The sequence below is a fragment of the Lynx rufus genome, unplaced genomic scaffold (genome assembly GCF_022079265.1).
Source record: "Lynx rufus isolate CCGP_SWC_20201006 ecotype Redwood Valley unplaced genomic scaffold, mLynRuf1.p SCAF_9, whole genome shotgun sequence".
Taxonomy (NCBI): Eukaryota; Metazoa; Chordata; class Mammalia; order Carnivora; family Felidae; genus Lynx; species Lynx rufus.
Genome location: NW_025814897.1, coordinates 11,884,492 through 11,906,476, shown reverse-complemented (window position 1 = coordinate 11,906,476; position 21,985 = coordinate 11,884,492). Strand labels below are relative to the sequence as shown.

Sequence of the window (21,985 nt, the reverse complement as noted above, 5' to 3'; positions counted from 1 at the left end):
GGTGTGGAACTCATGGGGGGGGGGGGGGAAGGCAAAGGCATAACCATAAAAGTCCTGCAACCAGCAGACACACACACACAGTCGGCCTGTTGCACGTGGAAGATTCTGATCACTCTGTCAGTTTACCTGTCAGGGAAAGGGGAACCTCTGTGTCTCCAGGTGAAAAGCAGCAGCAGTCATGGCCCCGGCTCCTGGGAGTAGCCAGGTCTCCGACGGGAACTGCTCCTGTTCTGCACCTGTTTCCTGGTGCCACAAGCTGGGCTCACCGGCAGACTAGAAAGGCCTGCAGGTGAAACATCACAATCACATGGGCAACAATGCCAGGAGCACAGGGGGAAAGGCCAAGATCCACACCAAATTCACACCCAAGATACCGCCAGAGGCCCAGATCAGGAAAATGGCATAACCATACCGCTAAAAAAGGGCTCTTCCACACCAGGCCTCTACTGAGATTTGGGACAGCCAAATGGGTGCCAACCGAACGGCGGTCAGTGATAACACGTGAATAATGTGAAACATGGTTAGTAGTTAGGATTTCCACCAAACTTTTGAAAATGCAATTTCAGGGGGCGCCTGGGTGGCGCAGTCGGTTAAGCGTCCGACTTCAACCAGGTCACGATCTCGCGGTCCATGAGTTCGAGCCCCGCGTCAGGCTCTGGGCTGATGGCTCGGAGCCTGGAGCCTGTTTCCGATTCTGTGTCTCCCTCTCTCTCTGCCCCTCCCCTGTTCATGCTCTGTCTCTCTCTGTCCCAAAAATAAATAAACGTTGAAAAAAAAATTTTAAAAAAGAAAATGCAATTTCAGATCGGGGGAGGCACTGAGTTCTTAATACGCCGTCAGGAGCAGCTGGCTCGGGCTTAACCAAGTAGATTGGAATTCCAGTTTGAACTCCAGAAAACCGCAAAGGGGACAACGCGGCAACTCACTCCCCACGCCCAGGTGTGTGCGGGTGCTGGGCAGCAGGCATGAGGGGGTCTGGCCCGTCTGGGTAGCTCTGGCCAGACCACGGCGCTCAGCCTCCGCCTCTCCCTGCAAACGACGGGTAACCCCTCCAGCGCCTGGACTCCCAAGCGACTCTACTGCCAGGTGGGAAACCGCCCAGAGAGCGGGCTCCAGACAGCTTCCCGAGGCCGAGAGCAGCTTGAACTCTTCCGCGAGACGGCCGGGGGGGGGGGGGCAGCGAGTCGTCCACGCTTCCCAAACCATTTCCTGGGCGCCAACAGCCCCGGAACGCCGGCGCCGCTGACCGTTAGCCGCGGGCGGGGCCTGAGTCACGTGACCCGCGCCGGGTCAGAACCCTGCGTGCGCGGGAACACGCAGAGCCGCTCGGCCCCGGGCCGCGCGCCTTGCGTGCGCGCGCAGGCCGGGGGGCGGGGCGTGTGGGACGAGCCTCCGGCGGGCTCGAGGCGGAGGCGGGGCCGGAGAGGGGTAGAGGGCGGGGCGGGGCATAGCTACCTCCTCCTCCTCCTCCTCCTCCGTCTCCCCCTCCTCCTCCGCCTCCTCCGCCTCCACCTCCTCCACCACCATCACCACCTCCTCCTCCTTCTCCTCCTCCTCCTCCTCCTCCTCCTCCTCCTCCTCCACCTCCTGCGAGGCTGGGCTGGCGGCAGCGGCGGGAGCCGGATGACCCGCGGAGGGGCGCCTCGGCCATGACTGCGGAGCTGCAGCAGGACGACGCGGCCGGAGCAGCGGACCGGCGCGGCTCGGTGGGCCCCGCGGCGGCGAGCGGGGGCCGGGGGAGGCTCGGGGTCCCGGGAGGGGAGGGGGCTGCGGGGCGCGGGCCGGAGCGGCGCGGGCCCGGGCGGGTCTGCGGGGCTGCGGGCTAGGGGCGGGAGGGGGCTACGGAGGGCGCCGGCGCTGGCCGGGCGGGGGCGAGGGCAGTGCGCCGGCGAAGGGGCTGAAGTCTTTGCAGGGCTCGGGTCGCAGGGATCGGGGACGCCCTTCGAGTCCGCGGCGAGCTCATGTTGCGAGGGGAGTAGGTATAAAGGGCAGGACTTGGGGTTGTGTGCATCAGGGCTTTTTCGGGGGAGCGCTCGTGGGCCCTGACCTGGGTGAGAAACTTCCGAAGGTGGCAGCTTAGGTGGGTTTTGTTGTTTGTTTTCATTTTTAAGTCCCTTTTATACAGTAGTGTTTTGAAGTGTCTAAGCAGACCGAACTTAGCTGACTTAAAGGAGGGATTTATCAACACCTTGTAAAAAAGACCAGGGGTCCTGGTTACCACTCCCTCCCTCCCTTCCCTTACCCCTGCCACCCTCGCTTTTTTTTTTTTTAAATAAAGCAACCTCCCCAGTGCATTCATCCCTGGATTTTTAAGGAGGGAGGAGGAACAGCGCGAGGAATACAAGGTATGCTCACAAATGCCTTCCCATTCCTATTATCTGAGAAGATTGAAACCGATACAGGGATTTCTGGGCTAAGTGGGTGAGAGTGAACACTGGTTTGGGAGCAAATCAAAAGGCCGATAATGCCCGTGTGAAGAAACTTGGGAAGTAGGCAATTTGAGAATGTCTTCTAAGGTTGCTTTGGAATGCTATAACAACATTACCTCCTCACCCCTCAACTACTGTGCTTTTTGGAGACCGAATGGGAAACGTGTGCCAGGTATGCAAATGCGAGTTCGGAAATGAGGAATTTCATAAACATTTACAATACAAAGCTGTCAGATACCTCCACGTGGGAAACCGGTTATGGCTCTTTATTGTGTTCCTGCGCACAGGAGAGCAGTATTGTGGAAGTGAACACACTTCCTTTTTGAACTCCTGTAGTAAGAGATACCTCCTGGTCCTGGGCTCCAAAATGAAAGTAATGTGGATGGTATTTCATGTGCTGATTTCTAACGGGGATGCTATTGTTAGGTGTTCACAAATGCCCATTGGAATCTGAGTCAGGATTTTCTCTGGTTTCACAGATCGTTTCTATTTGTTTTAGGACAGTGACTTCAAAACAGGTGGGAAACATCTTAGTTTTGAGACCGTTGGGTTGATTTTAGGGAAGAGGCTATTTTAAGGGAGAGTAAGTCATACTTAAATTTGTTGGGGACCATGTGCCTGTTAATCAAAGGCATCTTCATTTACCTCTGCCACAATGGCCACTATCAGCATTCCCTACAAGTTTGTATGTGATGTGTTTGATGAGCACTTGTATGTAAGTCATAGCTATTTTTGGAAAACTTGGAAGTCCCGTTGGCTGTGGCTGGCTGGAGTAGTACCCTGACTCCTGGCCATCTGCAGAGTGATGACATTCAGTGTTCTTCCCAGTGATTCGCCCCATACAGACAGATGATAAGCTTGGAATGCTCGATAATGTTTGCCCTCTTTGTTTTTGCTAATGAAGATGCTTGAAATTAGCAGGCTAGGTTGAAGGAATTCTATACAGGGAAACTACTTTTCACATCTCAGAGGAAAGGTTTTAATAACTTCCTCCTCTTGATGAGTTTCATGTTAGAATGGCTCTATTTTGGATTCTCTGAAGAATTCTACATTTCCCTTAAAGGGTCCTTAATTGTTCTAGTTGGGAACAGTTATCCTGTCCTGACACTCAGAAGCTATTTAAAACCTAGAATGCTTTCCTTCCCTTATTGGTCAGTTGTGCATGGGACAGACAGAACCCTTCATAGCCTCCCAAGAATTTTAGTGAGAAAAATGTAGTACTCTTGAAATATGTTCTCAGTATGTACTAGCGTCTGGAAGAGGATACTTTGTGATATTACTGAATACCCCAGACTGATATTCGAATCATCTATAGAAAATACTTACAGGCAGGTTTCTGTGTTTTTTCTTTCCTTATTTTTTTAAGAAAATTTTTTAATGTTTGCTTATTTTGGGGAGAGACAGAGCGTGAGCAGGGGAGGGGCAGAGAGAGAGGGAGGAACAGAATCCAAAGCAGACTCCAGGCTCCGAGCTGTCAGCGCAGAGCCCAATGCAAGGCTCAAACCCACAAACCATGAGATCCTGACCTGTGCTGAAGTCAGATGCTTAACTGAGCCACCCAGGCACCCAACAGGTTTCTGTGTTTTAATCACTTCTCGACTTGGAATAAAACCAGCAGCACAGTTTACTGTTGTTGTAGGATAAACAACTTGAAGTCAGGTTGGTTCTTATAAACCTGTCATCCTTGGCAGCTGTACTAGAATTCATCACATGTTCTTGATGCTAACTGGAGCCCTATGAAAACCTGCCAGTTTCAGTGAAAATTTAGTGTTCTTTTTGCTTCCTCTTGATTTATGGGCTTTTTATTCACGTTTACCTTGTCTCATTAGTTGTGATTTTTGGAACATCAGTCAGTCAGTGGCTTTCCCAACTTTTTTTTTTTTTGAGGGGGAGAGAGAGAGGTGGGGGTGCAGAGAGAGGGGGGGGGAGAGAGAGGTGGGGGTGCAGAGAGAGATGGGGACAGAGGATCCAACGCAGGCTCCACACTGAAAGCAGCGAGCCCTATGTGCGGCTCGATCTCCCCAACCATGAGATCATGACCTGAGCTGAAGTCAGATGCTCAATCGACTGAGCCACCCAGGCGCCCTGGCTTTCCCAACTTTAATGCCTCTTCAGCTACAGTTTCTGCTCACACGATGAGTACAATATTTATAAAAAGAATTGACAAGTAAGGCCTCACCAGGCAAGATCTTCCCATGTGTTACATTTCATCTAACAAGTTTAAACAGTAGCCAGTGAAGCATATGTTTCTTAAGGAGAATAATGATGCTGGTAATAGTAGCAGCTAACATTAATTGAGCACGTGCTCAGAACTTAACATACGTTATCTCAGTACTCATGACAACTCCATGAGGTCTTCATGTCGGAGGCTTTCACTTGTCAGATAATTTGCCCAGGATCACCCACCTAATAAACGATACAGCCAGGACTGAACACAGCAATTTTGAGTCTAAGAGCCCAAGATATCCTTGATCCTACTTGTTAGTCAATGGACCTGTTGTCGTAGGTCAGTACCTTTCTTTTACCCTCCAGAACTTTCCTCGTGTTTTAAACTTTGAATCCTGCCTACATTCTTTCTAAATATACATACAGTCTTTTCTACTTGGTTCAGCCTGGTGCTAACTAAAGCGGTGTGTGTGTGTGTGTGTGTGTGTGTGTGTGTGTGTGTGTGTGTGTGTTTAAGGCGATTTCCTTATTTCTCTCTCTTTCTTTCTTTCTTTTCTTTCTTTTCTTTCTTTCTCTTTTTCTCTTTATTGTTTTTGCTCTTCAGTATCTCTTTTCTTGTGGTATGAGTTACCACCCTTCCCTTCCTTCCTTTCTTAGAGATGAATCTAGATGCATGGCGTCTAGAGAGCCTTTTGATTGTAATTGCTGGAGGAGGATGCTGCTGGCTTCAGCGGGTAGAAGCCAGGGATGCTGCCCCATGTCCTATGATGTGCAGACTAGCCCCCCAAAACAAAGAGTCCAGAATGTCAATAATGCTGAGCTTCAGAAACCCTGATCTAGGTGATGTCTCTCCTCGCTCTCCCAAATGATCTCACATTTCCTTGCCTCAAGCCTAAGCCCCAGATAGCTTCACTGTCTTCTATAATCTTGAGGCTGAAAATATGGTCTGTGGACCAGCAGCATCTGAATCATCTAGGAGTGCCTTGGAAATGTAGAGATTTGGGTGTGTTAGAGCCAGCTTGTACTGCCTCTCCAGCCGAAAGTGTGTGTCTCTTCCCAACTCTGTGTTCAGTAGCTTGAAGTTCTCAGGGTGGAAGTGTTTATACCAAGGAAATCAACAGGCTCCACAAATCAACATAGCCCTGTTGGGGCCTCCACCCTAGACCTGTTGAATCACAGTTTGCCTTTTGACAACATCCCTGAGTGATCATTTTGAGAAGCTCTGCCCAACTGCGCAGAAGTCCCACTTTCTTCTCTTTCATTTTCTTCTTGTTCTTTTAAGTTTATTCATTTATTTTTGAGAGAGAGCAGGAGAGAGAGAATCCCAAGCAGGCTCGATCCCGTGAGCCATGAGATCATGACCTGAGCCGAAAGCACAAGTTGGACATTTAACCGACTGAGCCACCCAGATGCTCCAGAATTCCCATTGTCCATTCAGTTATGTACATGTGTCCCCAGTCCTCCGACAAAATAGCAACAGAATTGCCTTCTGCCCTGTCCAGTGTTTGCCTTGTTCAGCACCTTCCTTTTGTTTACTTTTTGAACCGAGTTTCTAAATCCACCTGTTTCTTCTCTAGAGCATTTTCTCAATTACATTTGTAATTCCAATTCACTGCGGAAAACTTGGAAAACGCTCCCCCACCCGACCCTGTGGGCAAGACTAGCTCTTGGCAGTTGGAGGCACAGCCCCCAGACCAAGGCAAATTGGTTCCTAGCCTGCACCAGAGCAGCAGCGAGAACCCAGATAGGAGGCGATAGGAGGCTTTTACTGTTTGTCGCTTGGGAATGAAATGGATCGCTCGCAGGTGACCGGTGACTAACTACCTTTTCGTGAAATCCGCGGCTTTACAGAAGTAATTCTTTTTGCCATTCTGCTTTGGTTATTCAAGTACCAACTCGAATCCCCTTCTCATGCTTTTATGTGTGATGATTCCTCATTGCCACTTTTTGGTTGCTGTTTATTTTGGCAATTATCTTTATTGCTACTTATTATCATTTCTGGGTTTTTTTTTTTTCTTTTTTCCTAAAAACTTCCAGTGTGTATTTTTTAAATCATTTGCCACAGTCTTATCACAGACTAAAGTATTGTAGTTTACCTCCACTTCCGAACTGGCTACATCGTTTTTCAACTTTCTTAGGAAAATGAGGCCTAGAAAAGATGTTTGAATTTATGTAATACATGCAGCCTTCTTCATCTTACAAATGCAGTAATGGGCCGGGGCGCCTGGGTGGCTCAGTCAGTTGAGTGTCCGACTTCAGCTCAGGTATGATCTCGTGGGCATGATCTCATGGTTCGTGAGTTCAAGCCCTGCATCAGGCTCTGTGCAGACAGGACAGCTCAGAGCCTAGAGCCTGCTTTGGATTCTGTGTCTCCCTCTCTCTCTGCCTCTCCCCCACTCATTCTCATTTTCTCTCTCTCTCTCTTTCAAAAATAAGTAAACATTAAAAAAATTAAAAAAACAAAAAAACAACAAACCCCAAATACAGTAACAGGTCTCAAGAGTTAATTTACTGTTGATCTCATTGTCTTAGTCAGAACCCTGACCTCAGGCTTCAGTTCGGTGACTGGTTCGTACCCTCAGTGTTCCAGCTGCTTTACTTCCGGAACACACTCTCTTGAACATTTTGGACGTGTATCATTCTGGTTCTTCTTCTCTTTCTTCTCTTTTAGGGGCTAACCTGTTAGCTTTCTTGGTTGTTACTTTCCTTTTATGAACTTCTTCCAAATCTGCGTTTGTAATCCTGACTTGCAAATGACTTCTACTCCCCTATTTGCAAATGCTAGTTCAACAATTCTTGCATATCAGCATCCTTGGCTATGACCATTTGCTGCATAGCCACTTTCGCCACAGGTGCATGAGGCATAGGAATATATACTTGTCATAATAGCATCTGCCTTATGCCATTTTCGGCCCTGAGCACTTTTTTGTACATACTCTGCAAGGTATGATTATTATGTCTTATTACAGAAGAGGACAATCATACTCAGATCTTAATATAGCCTAGAAAGGCCCAATACGAGATTTTTTTTTTAATTTTTTTTTTCAACGTTTATTTATTTTTGGGACAGAGAGAGACAGAGCATGAATGGGGGAGGGGCAGAGAGAGAGGGAGACACAGAATCGGAAACAGGCTCCAGGCTCTGAGCCATCAGCCCAGAGCCTGACGCGGGGCTCGAACTCACGGACCGTGAGATCGTGACCTGGCTGAAGTCGGAAGCTTAACCGACTGCGCCACCCAGGCGCCCCCCCAATACGAGATTTTAAACCAAAGCCTGTTTGGCTCCATGCTGCAGATGGGAAATGTGGCTTACCCGGGATTAAATTCTAAGTGGCAGAGTTGGGACCTCAAGCCATCCAGCTTTCTGCCTGGAACACATGCCTTTCTCAAACCAAACTTTTCAACTACCACTTGGTAATGTATGAAGTACGTTAGGGCGTATTCTCATCAAACCCATAGAGCAACCTTACGAAGTAAAATTCAGTGTGAGGAGGAAGTAGAATTTGCAAAGCGGTGCAAAGCGATCAAACCAAAACCAAAGCATAGGTCGTTTCTCCCAACCTCTGGATGAGTTTCATCGGGCAGGTAGGCCACAATATTTTCCATTTCTGTTTTCTTCTTCGTTTTTTCGTTGTACTGACACATCCTGTATGCATTACTTCATTTGGTGGTCACATCAGTGCCATCAAAGCTCATGGTACTTTATTTTCCAGATGTGGAAATTGATGGCCTGGGAAGTTGAGATTTACGCAGAGGCTAATATGTAGTGGAATCTGGGCCATGGAGCACTATTCCCTCTGTCTAGGCTTTCTACATAAAAAGGGAGGTCAAAATACCAGACATTCAAAGCTCAATTAAAGATCTGCGTCAGGGGCGCCTGGGTGGCGCAGTCGGTTAAGCGTCCGACTTCAGCCAGGTCACAATCTCGCGGTCCGTGAGTTCGAGCCCCGTGTCGGGCTCTGGGCTGATGGCTCAGAGCCTGGAGCCTGTTTCCGATTCTGTGTCTCCCTCTCTCTCTGCCCCTCCCCCGTTCATGCTCTGTCTCTCTCTGTCCCAAAAATAAATAAACGTTGAAAAAAAAATTAAAAAAAAAAAAAAAAAGATCTGCGTCAGTAGGTGCTGGCAGCATGCCACATGATAGCTTGGTAGTCATTTCATTTATTTATTTTGAGAGAGAGACAGAACAAGCGGGGGAGGGGCAGAGAGGATCTAAAGCAGACTCTGCTGACAGTAGAGAGCCCGGTGTGAGCCTCGAACTCACAAACTATGAGATCATGACCTGAGTTGAAGTCAGATGCTTAACTCACTGAGCCACCCAGGCACCTGCTGATGGTCATTTTAAACTTGAATCATCTTCAAGCAATATGCTTTCTCTAGTACTCTTGTCCAAGTTAGTACTTTCCTGCTGTCCTTTTTCTTTGTTGTGTATGTATATGTGTGAGCACAAATCTTTCTTGATTTTATTCAATTGAGGTGAAATTCACATAACATAAAATTAACACTTTTAAATTTGAGAGAGAGAGAGAACGCATGCATATGCACAAGTGGGAGAAGGGACAGAAGGAGAGAGATGGAGAGAATCTTAAGCAGGCTCCATGTTCAGTGCAGACCCCGACGCGGGGCTTGATCTCACGACTGTGAGAGCATGAGCTGAGCCAAAATCAGTGACCTTTAGTATATGTATTCACGAATATTGTGCAGCCACCACCTTTGTGTAGTTCCAAAAACATGTTCAAAACCACAAGAGAAAACCCGTATCCACTAAGCAGTTACTCCCTAGTCCTTCCTTCGCTCGGGCCCCTGGCAACACGGATCTGCTTTCTGTCTCTCCATTTACTTATTTTGGATATTCCATATAAATGGAATCCTACAATATGGGACCTTTTGTGTCTGGCTTCTTTTACTTAGTATAACATTCTCATGTTTCAGCCACATTGTAGCTTGTATCTATCTGTGCTTCATTCATTTTAATGACTGGGTAGTATTCCACTCTGTGAATCTACTACATTTTATCCATTTTTCCATTTGGTGGACAACTGAGTTGTATCTATCTTTTGGCTTTTATGAATAGAGCTACTGTGAACATGCATGTACAAACATTTTTGAGTACCTGTTTCTGATTCTTTTAGATATATTCCTCCAAGTAGAATTGCTGGGTCATATGGCAATTCTGTCTTTAGTTTTTTGGGGAACTGCCAAACCGTTTTCCATAGCAGGTGCGACATTTTATGTCCCTCCCCCCCCCAGCAGTGCACAAGGGTTTTAATTTCTCTACCTCCATCCTCTCCAAACATTTATTTTCCGTTTTTCCTTTGTTTTGTTGTATAAGAGCCATCCTCATGTGTGTGAAGTGGTAACTCATTATACTTTTGATTTGCATTTTCCTGATGGCTACTGTTGACCCTCTTTTCATGTGCTTATTGGCCATTTATGTAGTTTCTTTGGAGAAATGTCTGTTCAAGTCCTTTGCCCATTTTTCGAATTGCATTTGTTTGTGTTTGGTTGTTTGAATTATAAGAGTTGTAGTATATCTGGATACTAGACTTTTATCAGATTTATGATTTGGAAATGTTTTCTCTCCTCCTGGAGGTTGTCATTTCATTTTCTTGATAATGTTTTTTGATGCACAAAAGTTTTTAATTTTGGTGAAGTCTTGCTTACCTCCTTTTTTTTGTTGTTGTTGTTGCTCATGCTTTTGGTGCCGTATCTAATCCATTGCCAAATCCAAGATCATGAAGATTTACTTCTATATTTTAAGAGTTTTGTCATTTTAGCGCTCATATTTAGGTTACTTATCCATTTTGAGTTAGTTTATGGTGGAGGTAGCGGTCCAACTTGATTCTTTTGCATGCGAATGTCTACTTGTGCAGCATCAGTTTTTGAAGAGACTAATTATTCCCCATCGAATGGTCTTGGCACCTTTGTCAGAGGTTAACTGACCATAGACGTATGGTCAATTCCCAAGTCTATTCCCAAGTCTAAATTCCCAAGTCTAATTCATTGATCTGTATGTCGGTCCTTTGCCATATTACACTGGCATGATTCCTGTAGCTTTTTAATAGCCTTTGAAGTCCAGAAGTGTGAGTCCTCCAACTTTGTTTTGTTTGGTTTTGTTTTTCAATATTGTTTTGGCTCTTCAGGGCCCATTGATATTCTTTATGAATTTGAGGCTCCACTTTTCTGTTTCTGCAAAAATGGCCGTTGGAATTCGGACAGAGATTGCATTGAATTTGCAGGTCACTTTGCATAATATTGCCATCTTAACAATATGAAGTCTTTTGAGATGGTTTATTTTGTGTGTCCGCCTGCCTGGAGAAGGAGGTGCCCAGACATTTGGTCAATTGTATGTCTGTGAGGGTGCTTCTGAATAAGATTAACATTTGAGTTGTAGAGGGAGTAAAGCAGATTGCTCTCCCTGATGTCTGTGGGCCTCATCCAATCAGTTGAAAACCTGGATAGAACAAATAAGGCTGAGTAAGAGGGAAGGTCACCTACCTGACTGTTCAGCTGGGCCTTTGGTCTCCTGCCCTCAGACTGGGACTTACGTTGTCAGCTCTCCTGGTTCTCTGGCTTTCCACCTGAGACTGGAACTACATCTCCAGCTCTTCTGGATGTGCAGCCTGCCAACTGAAGATCTGGGGACTTATCAGCCTCCATGATTGCAAGCGCCAATTCCTTATAATAAATTACTTCTCACCCACCCATCTCCCCAACAGGAAACTAGGAATGAATGCAGTGTTCATATACACACACACACACACACACACACGCACACGCTCGCACGCACACGCCCTGTTGTTTGTTTCTTTCTCTGGAGAACCGTGACTAATCCAGTCTTCCAATGCATCAACCTGAATATCTTTCCATTCATTTACGTTTTCTTTAACTTTCTTTTTTTTTTTTTTTTTTTTACAGTGTTTTATACTTTTCAGAGTACAAGTCTATCACCTGTTTGGCTAAATTTGTTCCTAGGTATTTTACTTTTTTGGATATTATAAATGGGATTAAAATATATATGTGTGTGTTTATTTATTTTTGGAGGAGTGCAAGCGGGGGAGGGGCAGAGAGCGAGGGAACAGGATCTCTGAAGCAAGTGGGCTGACAGCAGCGAGCCTGACGCAGGGCTTGAACTCAACGAACCGCGAGATCATGACCTGAGTTGAAGTCAGACCCTCAACGGACTGAGCCACCCAGGTGCCCCTGGAATTGTTTTTTTAATTTCTTTTTCATATTGTTCATTGCTGCTGTACAGAAACAGTTGATTTTTGCGTGTTGATCTTGTAGCACCTTTGCTGAATTGTTTGTCAGCAAACAAGCAGATGTAGCTCCTTTGGGGTTTTATGTATCCTGTCATCTGTGAACAGAGGCAGATCCTGTCCAGTTTGGATGCTTTTCTTTTACTTGCCTAATTGTTCTGGCCAGAACTTTCAATATGATGTTGAATAGCATTGGTGAAAGTGGGCATCCTTGTCTTATTCCTGATTTCGGGATGGCTTTCTCAGTCTTTGACTACTGAGTATGATATTAGCTGTGAGTTTTTGTTTTTGCTTTTTAATACAGGCCCTTTGTATCATGTTGAGGGAATTCCCTTCCATTCCTAGTTTTCTGATTGTTTTTATCATGAAGAGGTGATGAATTTTGTCAAATGCTCTTTCAGCATCAGTCAAGAGAACCGTGTGTTTTCTCCCCATTGTTCTGTCAGTGTGGTATATTACATTGGTTGGGTTTCTCACCTAGTCTCCTTTTCTGTATTGGTCAGCAGCATTCTCTCAGGTGTCCAGTTTCAAATATTTGAATAAACTCCGTTTCTCCATTCTTTGAGCTGTTCACTGTGTATCCCACCTTCTCTGTTCTCCTACCTGCATCCTCCCTGTCCAGTCACACCTGTTTTTATCGGTAGCTTTCTAACTCATAGTTAAGCTTTCTTTCCGTAGTCTCATCTCACCTTGAAATAGCTGTTCACCTGTGCTAGATTACCCTCCTTAAAACACCTTTATTTTCCTTCCTATTTTTTCCCTGCCAAGGGACCTGTTTTCCATTGTTCCTCAGATCAAGTCCAACCTCATGCTGACATTGAGAACCTTTCCTAATCCAGTCCCACACCACCTCTCAAGTCCCCGTTGCTTATCGCAAATAGAAACTGCACACAGAGTCCCTCCTAATAATAACTTCGAATTTCACTGTTAGATTTCTAAAACTGGAAGCATGTGCATTTGATTTCTTCTATCTTTGCCCTTACCTTCCTGGTTTCCCCGTTGACCTTAGCGATATATTACTAAACATGGCATTTTCTTTAATTTGGGAAGATGCATTCTGTATGTCCTTATTGTAACAGTTTCCCGGCCTCATTTCTTGTACTTGATTGGGGCACGTATTCAAAGAAATGAAAAAGCCTTGTCTTAATGTGTTCTACAGTATGAAAGAAGAAAGTTGCAGGACGTGACATCCAGTTGAAGACATATATTCATGTGCATCGGCCATTTCTGGAAAGATATCGGAAACTATTAATGGTGGTTACTCCTGGGAAATGGGACTGAGATGGAAAGAAGGGAGAAATTCCTTTCCGCTTTGTATCCTTTTCTACTATTGGAATTTCTCTGTGCATTTAAAAAAAAAAAAAGAGGTGAGGGGGCGCCTGGGTGGCGCAGTCGGTTAAGCGTCCGACTTCAGCCAGGTCACGATCTCGCGGTCCGTGGGTTCGAGCCCCGCGTCAGGCTCTGGGCTGATGGCTCAGGGCCTGGAGCCTGCTTCCGATTCTGTGTCTCCCTCTCTCTCTGCCCCTCCCCCGTTCATGCTCTGTCTCTCTCTGTCCCAAAAATAAAAAAAATAAAAAAAAAAAAGAGGTGAAAAAAATTGAAAAGTGAATAATGGTTAGTTCCTTCCTGGTTTTTAATTCCAGTTTAAACCCCCTTCTGTGCCACACGAGAGTGGCTACATTTTAAAAGCTTTTAATGCTTTTTAAAAACCATGGGCCAGGGGATGAACTGAAACCGTCCTTTTCATCACGTACCTACTTGATGCGTCATTGAAGTAAGTTGTGAAGTAGCCTCTTCCGGGGAGTTTAGTTTTGTTCACTAAAAAGGATAGAAAGTCTTATCCTCATGACATGTTATGAGTAAACAGGGGTTGTTGGAATAAACATGGACTTGTTGCTGGAAGAACTGAGAAGGCACCAGGGCTTTTGTGGCCAGGTCCTTGTTTTGTGGAATATGGAGGGTCAGTGGCCAACTCTGGATGCATCTAAGACCCTGATGTCCAGACTGGATTTCTGGAGTTGCTGCTAAATATTTTCTTTGATTCCTACAGCTATACTTTTGCTTTCCTTGGGTACTTAAGTTTCATTTTATTTATTTTTATTTTTAAGGTTTATTTATTTTGAGGGGCACCTGGGTGGCTCAGTCGGTTGAGCGTCTGACTCCAGCTCAGGTCATGATCTCATGGTTTGTGGGTTCAAGCCTCACATCGGGCTCTGTGCTGATAGCTCAGAGCCTGGAGTCTGCGTCAGATTCTGTGCCTCCCTCTCTGTCCCTCCTCCACTCTCGCTTTGTCTCACTTTGTCTCTCAAAAATAAATAAATGTAAAAAAAAAAAATATAAAGTTTATTTATTTTGAGAGAGAGAGGGAGACAGACACAGTGCGAGTGGGGGAGGGGTAGAGAGAGGGAGAGAGAGAATCCCAAGCAAGCTCTGAACCACCCAGGCAGAGCCCCGTGTAGGTCTTGAACTCCAGAACCCTGTGACCATGACCTGAGCTCAAATCAAGAGTTGGACTGAGCCACACAGGTGCCCCTTAAGTTACATTTTAAAATTGGAAAAGCAGGTCTTTAATTTTGGAGAGGACTTCATTAGGCATACTTACAAAGAACTTTGGTAGTTTTTTGGAATAAGAGAACATTTATCATTTATTCACTTAGCTTCAAATTTAGAAATGTCTTTGGAAGAATAGACAGTTGAGATTAGGAAACGTGTATGTCCGAATGACAATAGCATTCCTGTATGAAGGAATGGAATAATTTAGAAAGCTCCTCATCACCATGCTAAACTGCGTGTTTTATTTTATTGAAACAAAAAAATTTTCCGAATATTTATTCTTGAGAGACAGAGAGAGACAGAGTGTGGACAGGGAAGGGGCAGAGACAGAGGGAGACACAGATTCCCAAGCAGGCTCCAGGCTGTGAGCTGTCAGCACAGAGCCCGACGCGGGGCTTGAGCTCCACAGACAGTGAGATCGTGACCTGAGCCGAAGTCACACGCCCAAATGACTGAGCCACCCAGGTGCCCCTAAACTGGGTGTTTTAAAGATAAAACTCTTAATTATTAATTTCACAGATTTGCCTCATCTGATCAAAGAGAGTTCAAATTTAGCTGCAGTAGGATTAGAGGTGTTAGGGTTTATTATGTGAATAGTCCTTTTCATCGCTTATTGTGGGATGAATTACTGTCTTTGCTTTAAGAAAACATCAGTTCTGAGAAGTGGACTGGATTGCACCAAAATCACTGAGTGGCTGAGGTCAGAAAGCTTGAGTTTCTTCTTTCTAGAGATTTGTGTGTCCCTGTCTTTCTTCACTGCCTCTGGGCAAGAAAAGAGAGTACTTTTTGTTTAATGAAAACAATGTGGATTTAGCTAAGGAAATGCAAACCTGTTGGCTCTTGCTAGTTATTTGACTTCATTATGACTGGAGCACAGGCTTTGTCTTGTCTCCAGTTGGGTGTGGGCTGTGTATACTGCCTCGTAGTTATGGTGAAGTTAATATTTAAATCAGCTTCTTGAGGAGTGCCCGGAAAAGCTAGGAGTTACTAATACAGTAGGATCCTAATGAGCGTAGTGTGTTTGTTACGTTAAACTAATACCTGAAACGTAGCACACTTCCTAGGATTTGGGCTTTGTTTAACTAATTACATAGGTTTAGCTAAACAGTCCCGAGACTGAGTCATATAGCCGTTATTTGTGTATGTCAGGAGCACGGCTTAATCCTTGTAAAATTTGTTATTCAGGTTCGTAATAGTTATCTCTGATTGGCCTTTTTAATTCAAGACATTTGATGACAAAATGGATTTTGTAAACCCTAGTTTCCTAATCTGCACAACGAAGATAACGATTCCTACCTTTTAGGGTTGTTACAAGGATGACGTGTGTGTGAGGCACCTAAGGTTCTGGGCACAAAGAAGATGTTGACATGATAGTCCCAACTGTTACCAGCACAGTCCTTTGCATGGTTCAAATTAGGTATTATGTTGTATGATTCTTGCCTTTATGGAGGCAGGAATTTCCCCTTGAAAACAGTTAGAGAACCACATGATGAGAAATACCGGGTAAAGACAGTTTAGACCCTTTCATTCACAAGCTCATTTGTTCCCGCAATATGGGGGATTCGAAAGGTAGAGAATAGTGTGGACCAGAGTTCTTGGGAATGACTTTAAGGAGGAAGCGAGATGAATCTATCCCTTGGGGCCCCTGGGTAGCTCAGTTGGTTAAGCGTCCAGCTTTGGCTCAGGCCATGATCTCGTGGTTCATGGGATTGAGCCCTCCGTTGGGATCAGTGCTGACAGCATGGAGCCTGCTTGGGATTCTCTCTCTCTCCCCCTCTCTCTCTGCCCCTCCCATGCTCATTCTTCCTTTTTCTCTCTCAAAAATAAACTTAAAAAAAAAAAAGAAGGGATGAATATAGCCCTGAACTGTGGAATTGGGCATTCCTGGAGACAACAGAAGTTTAACACTAGAAGGCATGAGAGAGGATGCATTTGTGAGGTAAGGACTGAGTAGGAGAAAATGACGGGCAGGTTAAAGGTAGAAGCCGTTATCTATGGCCTTTGAGGAACAAAATCAGGAGTTTGGATTTGAAGTAACATGTAGTGTATTGTTCCTGGAGTTGTACAAAATGATTTTACATAGTTGTCATCTGTGTCCAGAAACTTTTTGTGCACTGACAGCACAGAGCCTGACCCGGGGCTTGAACTCACCTACCCTGAGATCATGACCTGAGCTGAAATCCAGAGTCAGACGCTTAACCGACCAGTAGCTTTTTTTTTTTTATTTTTTTTTAAACGTTTATTTATTTTTGAGACAGAGAGAGACAGAGCATGAATGGGGGAGGGTCAGAGAGAGAGAGAGGGAGACACAGAATCTGAAACAGGCTCCAGGCTCTGAGCAGTCAGCACAGAGCCCGACACGGGGCTTGAACTCATGGACCGTGAGATCATGACCTGAGCCGAAGTCGGACGCTCAACCGACTGAGCCACCCAGGTGCCCCTTGACCAGTAGCTTTTAAAAAGGGGGGACTCAGAGTTTATTTTCCTTTTGTGTGTGTGTTATATTCTAGATGTCTTAGTGTCCACTGCTTATCTTACAAAGTGGAGAAAGGGGAGTGGGGCTTTAATCCATGGCTAAATATGATGATTGGTGAATTATTTAATACTTGAGTACCATATTTCACTGATTCACATTGATTTGGCATTCTGAGATCTCTGAACTTGAGATGTTCCTTACATTGTCTGTCTGCAAGTAGCAGGTAGGAGGTACTTAGACTATCTTCACACGTTTGTGCTTGGTCAGAGCTGCTCCTACTGTCCTGGCGGTTGACTGCGTGTGCTGTTGGTTAGTTGAATTTTTAGTTTAGTTAACTTTTCAGTTTAAAAGATCACACTGTGGGGCACCTGTGTGGCTCAGTTGGTTAAGTGTCCAACTTTGGCTCTGGTCATGATCTCATGGTTCACAGGTTCGAGCCCCACATTGGGCTCCGTGCTGACAGCTCAGAGCCTGGAGCCTGCTTCGGATTCTGTGTCTCCCTGTCTCTCTGCCCCTCCTCTTTTCGTGCTCTGTCTCTGTCTGTCTCTCCAAAATAAATAAACATCAAAAAAATTAAAAGATCACACTGTGATTTGGCATTTAAATGAAAAAAGAAAACTGGACGAAGAAAGGCATAGAAACAGAACAGCAGAGTGTAAATTTGATTTTATGGGAGGCAAAATATTTGTCCCTGGAGGGATGATCGCAGTTTCAAATTTTCTTGCAAAGGTACAATTGAGTGTTTTATGGGACCTAAGAAAGGAAGCCACCCTAGGTATATTAAGTTTTGTTGCTGAGAGACATGCAAAAGAATTGCTTGTCCCATGCCAGGCAGTGCACCTGGGGAAGCGGGGGAAATGGCTGTATTTCTCGAAATAAATAAGAAATTTTAGGGCTGCAGGAAGCTGGTGTGACCAATTCACGTGTCTCCTGGGACTGTCATGAAGGCATTGTGTCCTGGTTTAAATGGCAACTGTTTTTTCTCCTTTGTGGTGCATAAAGTAAGTGTGCTGTTCAGATTCAGTCAAAAGTAGTGTTTACCTCTGACACAGTACTTTCCTGTTTTAGAACTGATTGTCTGACTAAGTAGTCAAAGGTGTGGTTTTGTAAGGCAGGCAAAATAGTGATAGAAAACTCCCAAAGATGCAAGACTAAGGTCAAAATACAAGAATTAATTATCTGCATTGGTTTGCATTAAACACGTATTCTTTTTTTTTTTTAATGTTTATTTATTCATTTTTGGGAGAGAGAGAGAGAGAGCACAAGCAGAGGAGGGGCAGAGGGAGAGGGAGACACAGAATCTGAAGCAGGCTCCAGGCTCTGAGCTGTCAGCACAGGTCCTGACATGGGGCTTGAACCCACGAACGGTGAGATCATGACCTGAGCCCAAGTCGGATGCTCAGCCAACTGAGCCACCCAGGCACCCCTGAAATAGGTATTCTTGCCTGTTGCCCTTGTCTTCTCAGATACAGCCTGGCGTAGGGTGCAGACTCCCGTGGCAGGGCAGCCCGGGGTCAGATCTCACGGCAGCCCTTCCTACTAGTAACCTTGTGTTGGTGCAGGGACCTCCCTGTGCTTGTTCTCTGTCACAGCGGCATAATACCTGTCACAGCTTTCTTAGGAGGGTGAAACTGAAATTAGTTAATACATACGGAGCATGTATAGCATTGCCTTTCTGACAGTCAGCAGCATACGTTAACTACTATTTCTGACTAGCATGATTTTCTGGGAATCCAAAGTGTCAGTTGGTACTGACAGGGTAATTGGAGGTGAAGATGTGATTATCAATCCCATGGCTACCTTGTTAGTTCTAGTTTAGGGATAACAACGCCACTCGTTTCCCCCTCCCAATTACAGACGTATGAGGGTTCAACTTTACATTGGTGTAAGCGTGGCATGCATCCAGTAGGAACCATACCTTGAATTTGGCATTTCGATCTTTTCCTCAAGCTGGCGCTATGCGATATGCTCCTCTCTGGTGATGCTGGCCCAGGAGCAGTCAGCCGCGCTACCTTGGGGGGTCAACAACCGATACAATTACAACCATTCTGGTTTTCACTTTCTGTACAGCATTCAGTACACTGCATGAGATATTCATCACTTTATTATAAAATAGGTTTTGTGTTGGATGATTTTTTTTCCCCACTGTAGGCCCATGTAAGTGTTCTGAGCACATCTGAGGTAGGCTTAGGCTAAGCTGTGATGTTGGGGAGGTTAGGTCTATTAAATGAGTTTTCCACTTAATGATATTTTCAACTTACGATAGCTTTACTGGCATGTAACTCCGTCATAACTTGAGGAAGGTCTGTATTATTCCACCCTTTTTGAGGCATATTGATTTTGATTCTTTAGAAAATTGTGTATGATTGAGATGTATAGATTCACACACTTTTACGCATAAAATAAAATGGAATTAGAATTATTTTGAGGGGCGCCTCGGTGGCTCAGTTGGTTGAGTGTCCAACTCTCAATTTGGGCTCAGGTCACTATCTCACAGTTTGCAAGATCGAGCCTCACATCGGGCTCCCCGCTGACAGTGCAGAGCCTGCTTGGGATCCTCTCTCTCCTTCTCTCTCTCTGCCCCTCCCCCACTCTCTCTCAAAATAAATAAACTTAAAAAAATTATTAAAGAAAAAAAAGAATTAGTTTGGGGAAAAAAACTTTTTAACACTTTATTTTTCTAAAAGCCCTTATGCTAGCATTTGCCAAGGCTAAATCCAGACACCTTTTAGTCTGATAGCACTGTCCCAGTGTACAGGCAGTGACTACCTTTGAAAAGACTCATAGCCTCCAAGAGTGCTGGTCTCAGCAGCATCGGGTTCCATTTCTATCCTATGACTGTGGCCCATGACCAGAGGAGAAAGACTGTTGATGCTTTTCTGAGCACTTGTGCAGGTCTGTTTCAGTTAGTTATTTCTAGTTGTGTGATATTTAAGTGTTGCGTTGGGCCCTCAGCTGTTGAAAAACATAGGATACTATTTCTGTTACAGCTGACAGTGAGTGTAGACTGCCTCTTGGAGACATATTACCAACTGAAAGATAGTTGATGGGGAGGGGGAGCATCAGATATTGAATTGGGGCTTAATATCAAAACAACCTTAGGCATGGTATAAATTTGATTTCTTTTCGCTGAATTAAATTTGAACTATTTCGTTTTCAGTAATCTATCTAAAAGAATTGGGCGAGCCAGTTCTTTAGATGAGCTTGCTTGTGAAAAATAGGTGTTTTGTGTTAACTTTTGTCTTTGTGCAAAACAGGGTAAAGTGTTCCAATGAAGACTTGAAGGCTGTAAAGGAGTTAGAAACTGATCTTGTGGTAGCTGGAAGTTAACAAGATAGGTTTTTCCATGATTCTGATTAATGAAGACAAGGGCTTCCATAGTTTATTCCCTCTGGAATTTTATTTACAATTCAGAAAATGTTGGTTCTCTCTCTGCTTTTTAAGCAATCAAATCTGAAGTTTTAATCATGACGTTGGTGGTATCATTTGTTAATTACACGATTGGAAATTTATTGTCAGTGAAAAATGACACATAAAAATGGTATGTGCAGTGTGGCTTAAAATAGCACATCTTCACATCCATGCAAATTCCCTGGACTCCTTATATGACCCAGTTATGTATTACTCACAGAAAGAAAAACCTCAGGCACTTTAGCTACTACGAGGGCTAACTACTACATTTAAATATTTTACGTACTTAATAGTTTTACTGTTTACTAATATTATTTCCCACCAGTGCCAAAAGCATGTTTCATGATTAACCTTTTACAAGAGAAATAAATTTGGCATTTTAGAATGTGTCTGACAGTCAATACTGTGTTGCTTGGAGTTTGTCAGTTCCTTAAAGTAAAATATGCAAGTCTCAAGCCTGATTATCCAAGATGCTTGTACTTAAATTCTTGAAATGTATCCAGTTTACTTTCTGACTGACATGTCTCTGTTTTTTTTTGTTTGTTTGTTTGTCTCTCAAATACAGAGCTGCCAAATGCTGTTAAACCAACTAAGAGAAATCACAGGCATTCAGGACCCTTCCTTTCTTCATGAAGCTCTGAAGGTTAGTTTCAAGACCGCTGTTAGTCAACAGGCTTTAAAATAGTTGTCCATATCATGGTTATGTCAAGTCAAGCTATTTTTATGTCAAAACGAAAGTGCATACAGGGACGGAAGCTCTACGGGTCAGATCACCCAGTATCTTCTCCATGTGAATTATAAGGGTGGGGGGATGTTGAGGATGGGGGAGACTTAACTGGGAAGAACCATACAGAGCAAAAGAGATTTAAGAAACGCATCTGCCAATTGCGTTTTATAGCCTTTATATGGATCCTGACTCAAACAAACTCAAAAATCATTGAGTCAGGTAAGTTTGAACTGGTTATATGATATTAAAACACTTGTTACTATTTAAAAAAAATTTTTTTTAATGTTTATTTAATCTTGAGAGAAAGAAACAGAGTAAGTGGGTGAGAGAGAGAGAGGGAGACACAGAATCCGAAGCAGGCTCCAGGCTTTGAGCTGTCAGCACAGAGCCCATCATGGGACTCAAACTCACAAACCGCGAGATCATGACCTGAGCCAAAGTCGAATGCTTAACCTACTGAGCCACCCAGGCACCCCAAAACACTTGTTACTGTTAAGGTGTGGTAATAGCATTGTGGGTTATATTTTTGAAAGGATACATTCTGATGTATTGATAAGATGCTTAGGATTTGTCGGGCGCCTGGATGGCTCAGTCAGTTAAGCATCCAACTCTTGATTTCGGCTCAGGTCATGATGTCGTGGTTTGTGAGTTCTAGTCCTGCATCGGACTCGAGCGCAGAGCCTTCTTGGGATTCTCTCCCCCTCTCTCTGCCCTTCCCCCATGCTCTCTCACTGTGTCTCACGTGCGCTCTCTCTCAAATAAATGTTAAAAAAAATTAAAAAGAAAAGCTTAGGATTTGCTTCACAGTGTCTGGGAGAGGTTAGGCAAAACAAGATCGACCATGACTTGATAATTGTTGCAGCTGAGTGACGGGTGCATAGGGTTCAATTATACATTCCCTCTACTGTTGTGTATGTTAGAAAGTTTTCCTAATAAAAAGTTAAAAGCAGACAGAAGTATGGTCACC

General features: G+C 44.5%; 1 protein-coding gene across 4 annotated transcripts in view; it reads left to right on the top strand.

Moving 5' to 3' along the window:
- Window positions 1–1,541: 1,541 nt before the first annotated feature.
- Window positions 1,542–21,985, top strand: part of USP28 (ubiquitin specific peptidase 28) — a 66,851-nt gene continuing 46,407 nt past the window's right edge. For all 4 annotated transcript variants that reach the window (XM_047070875.1, XM_047070874.1, XM_047070873.1 and 1 more), the window contains exons 1-2: window positions 1,542–1,706; window positions 20,857–20,934. In XM_047070875.1, the coding sequence (XP_046926831.1) occupies window positions 1,650–1,706; window positions 20,857–20,934 (135 nt within the window). In that variant the 5' untranslated portion in view covers window positions 1,542–1,649. The remainder of the gene's footprint in view (window positions 1,707–20,856; window positions 20,935–21,985) is intronic.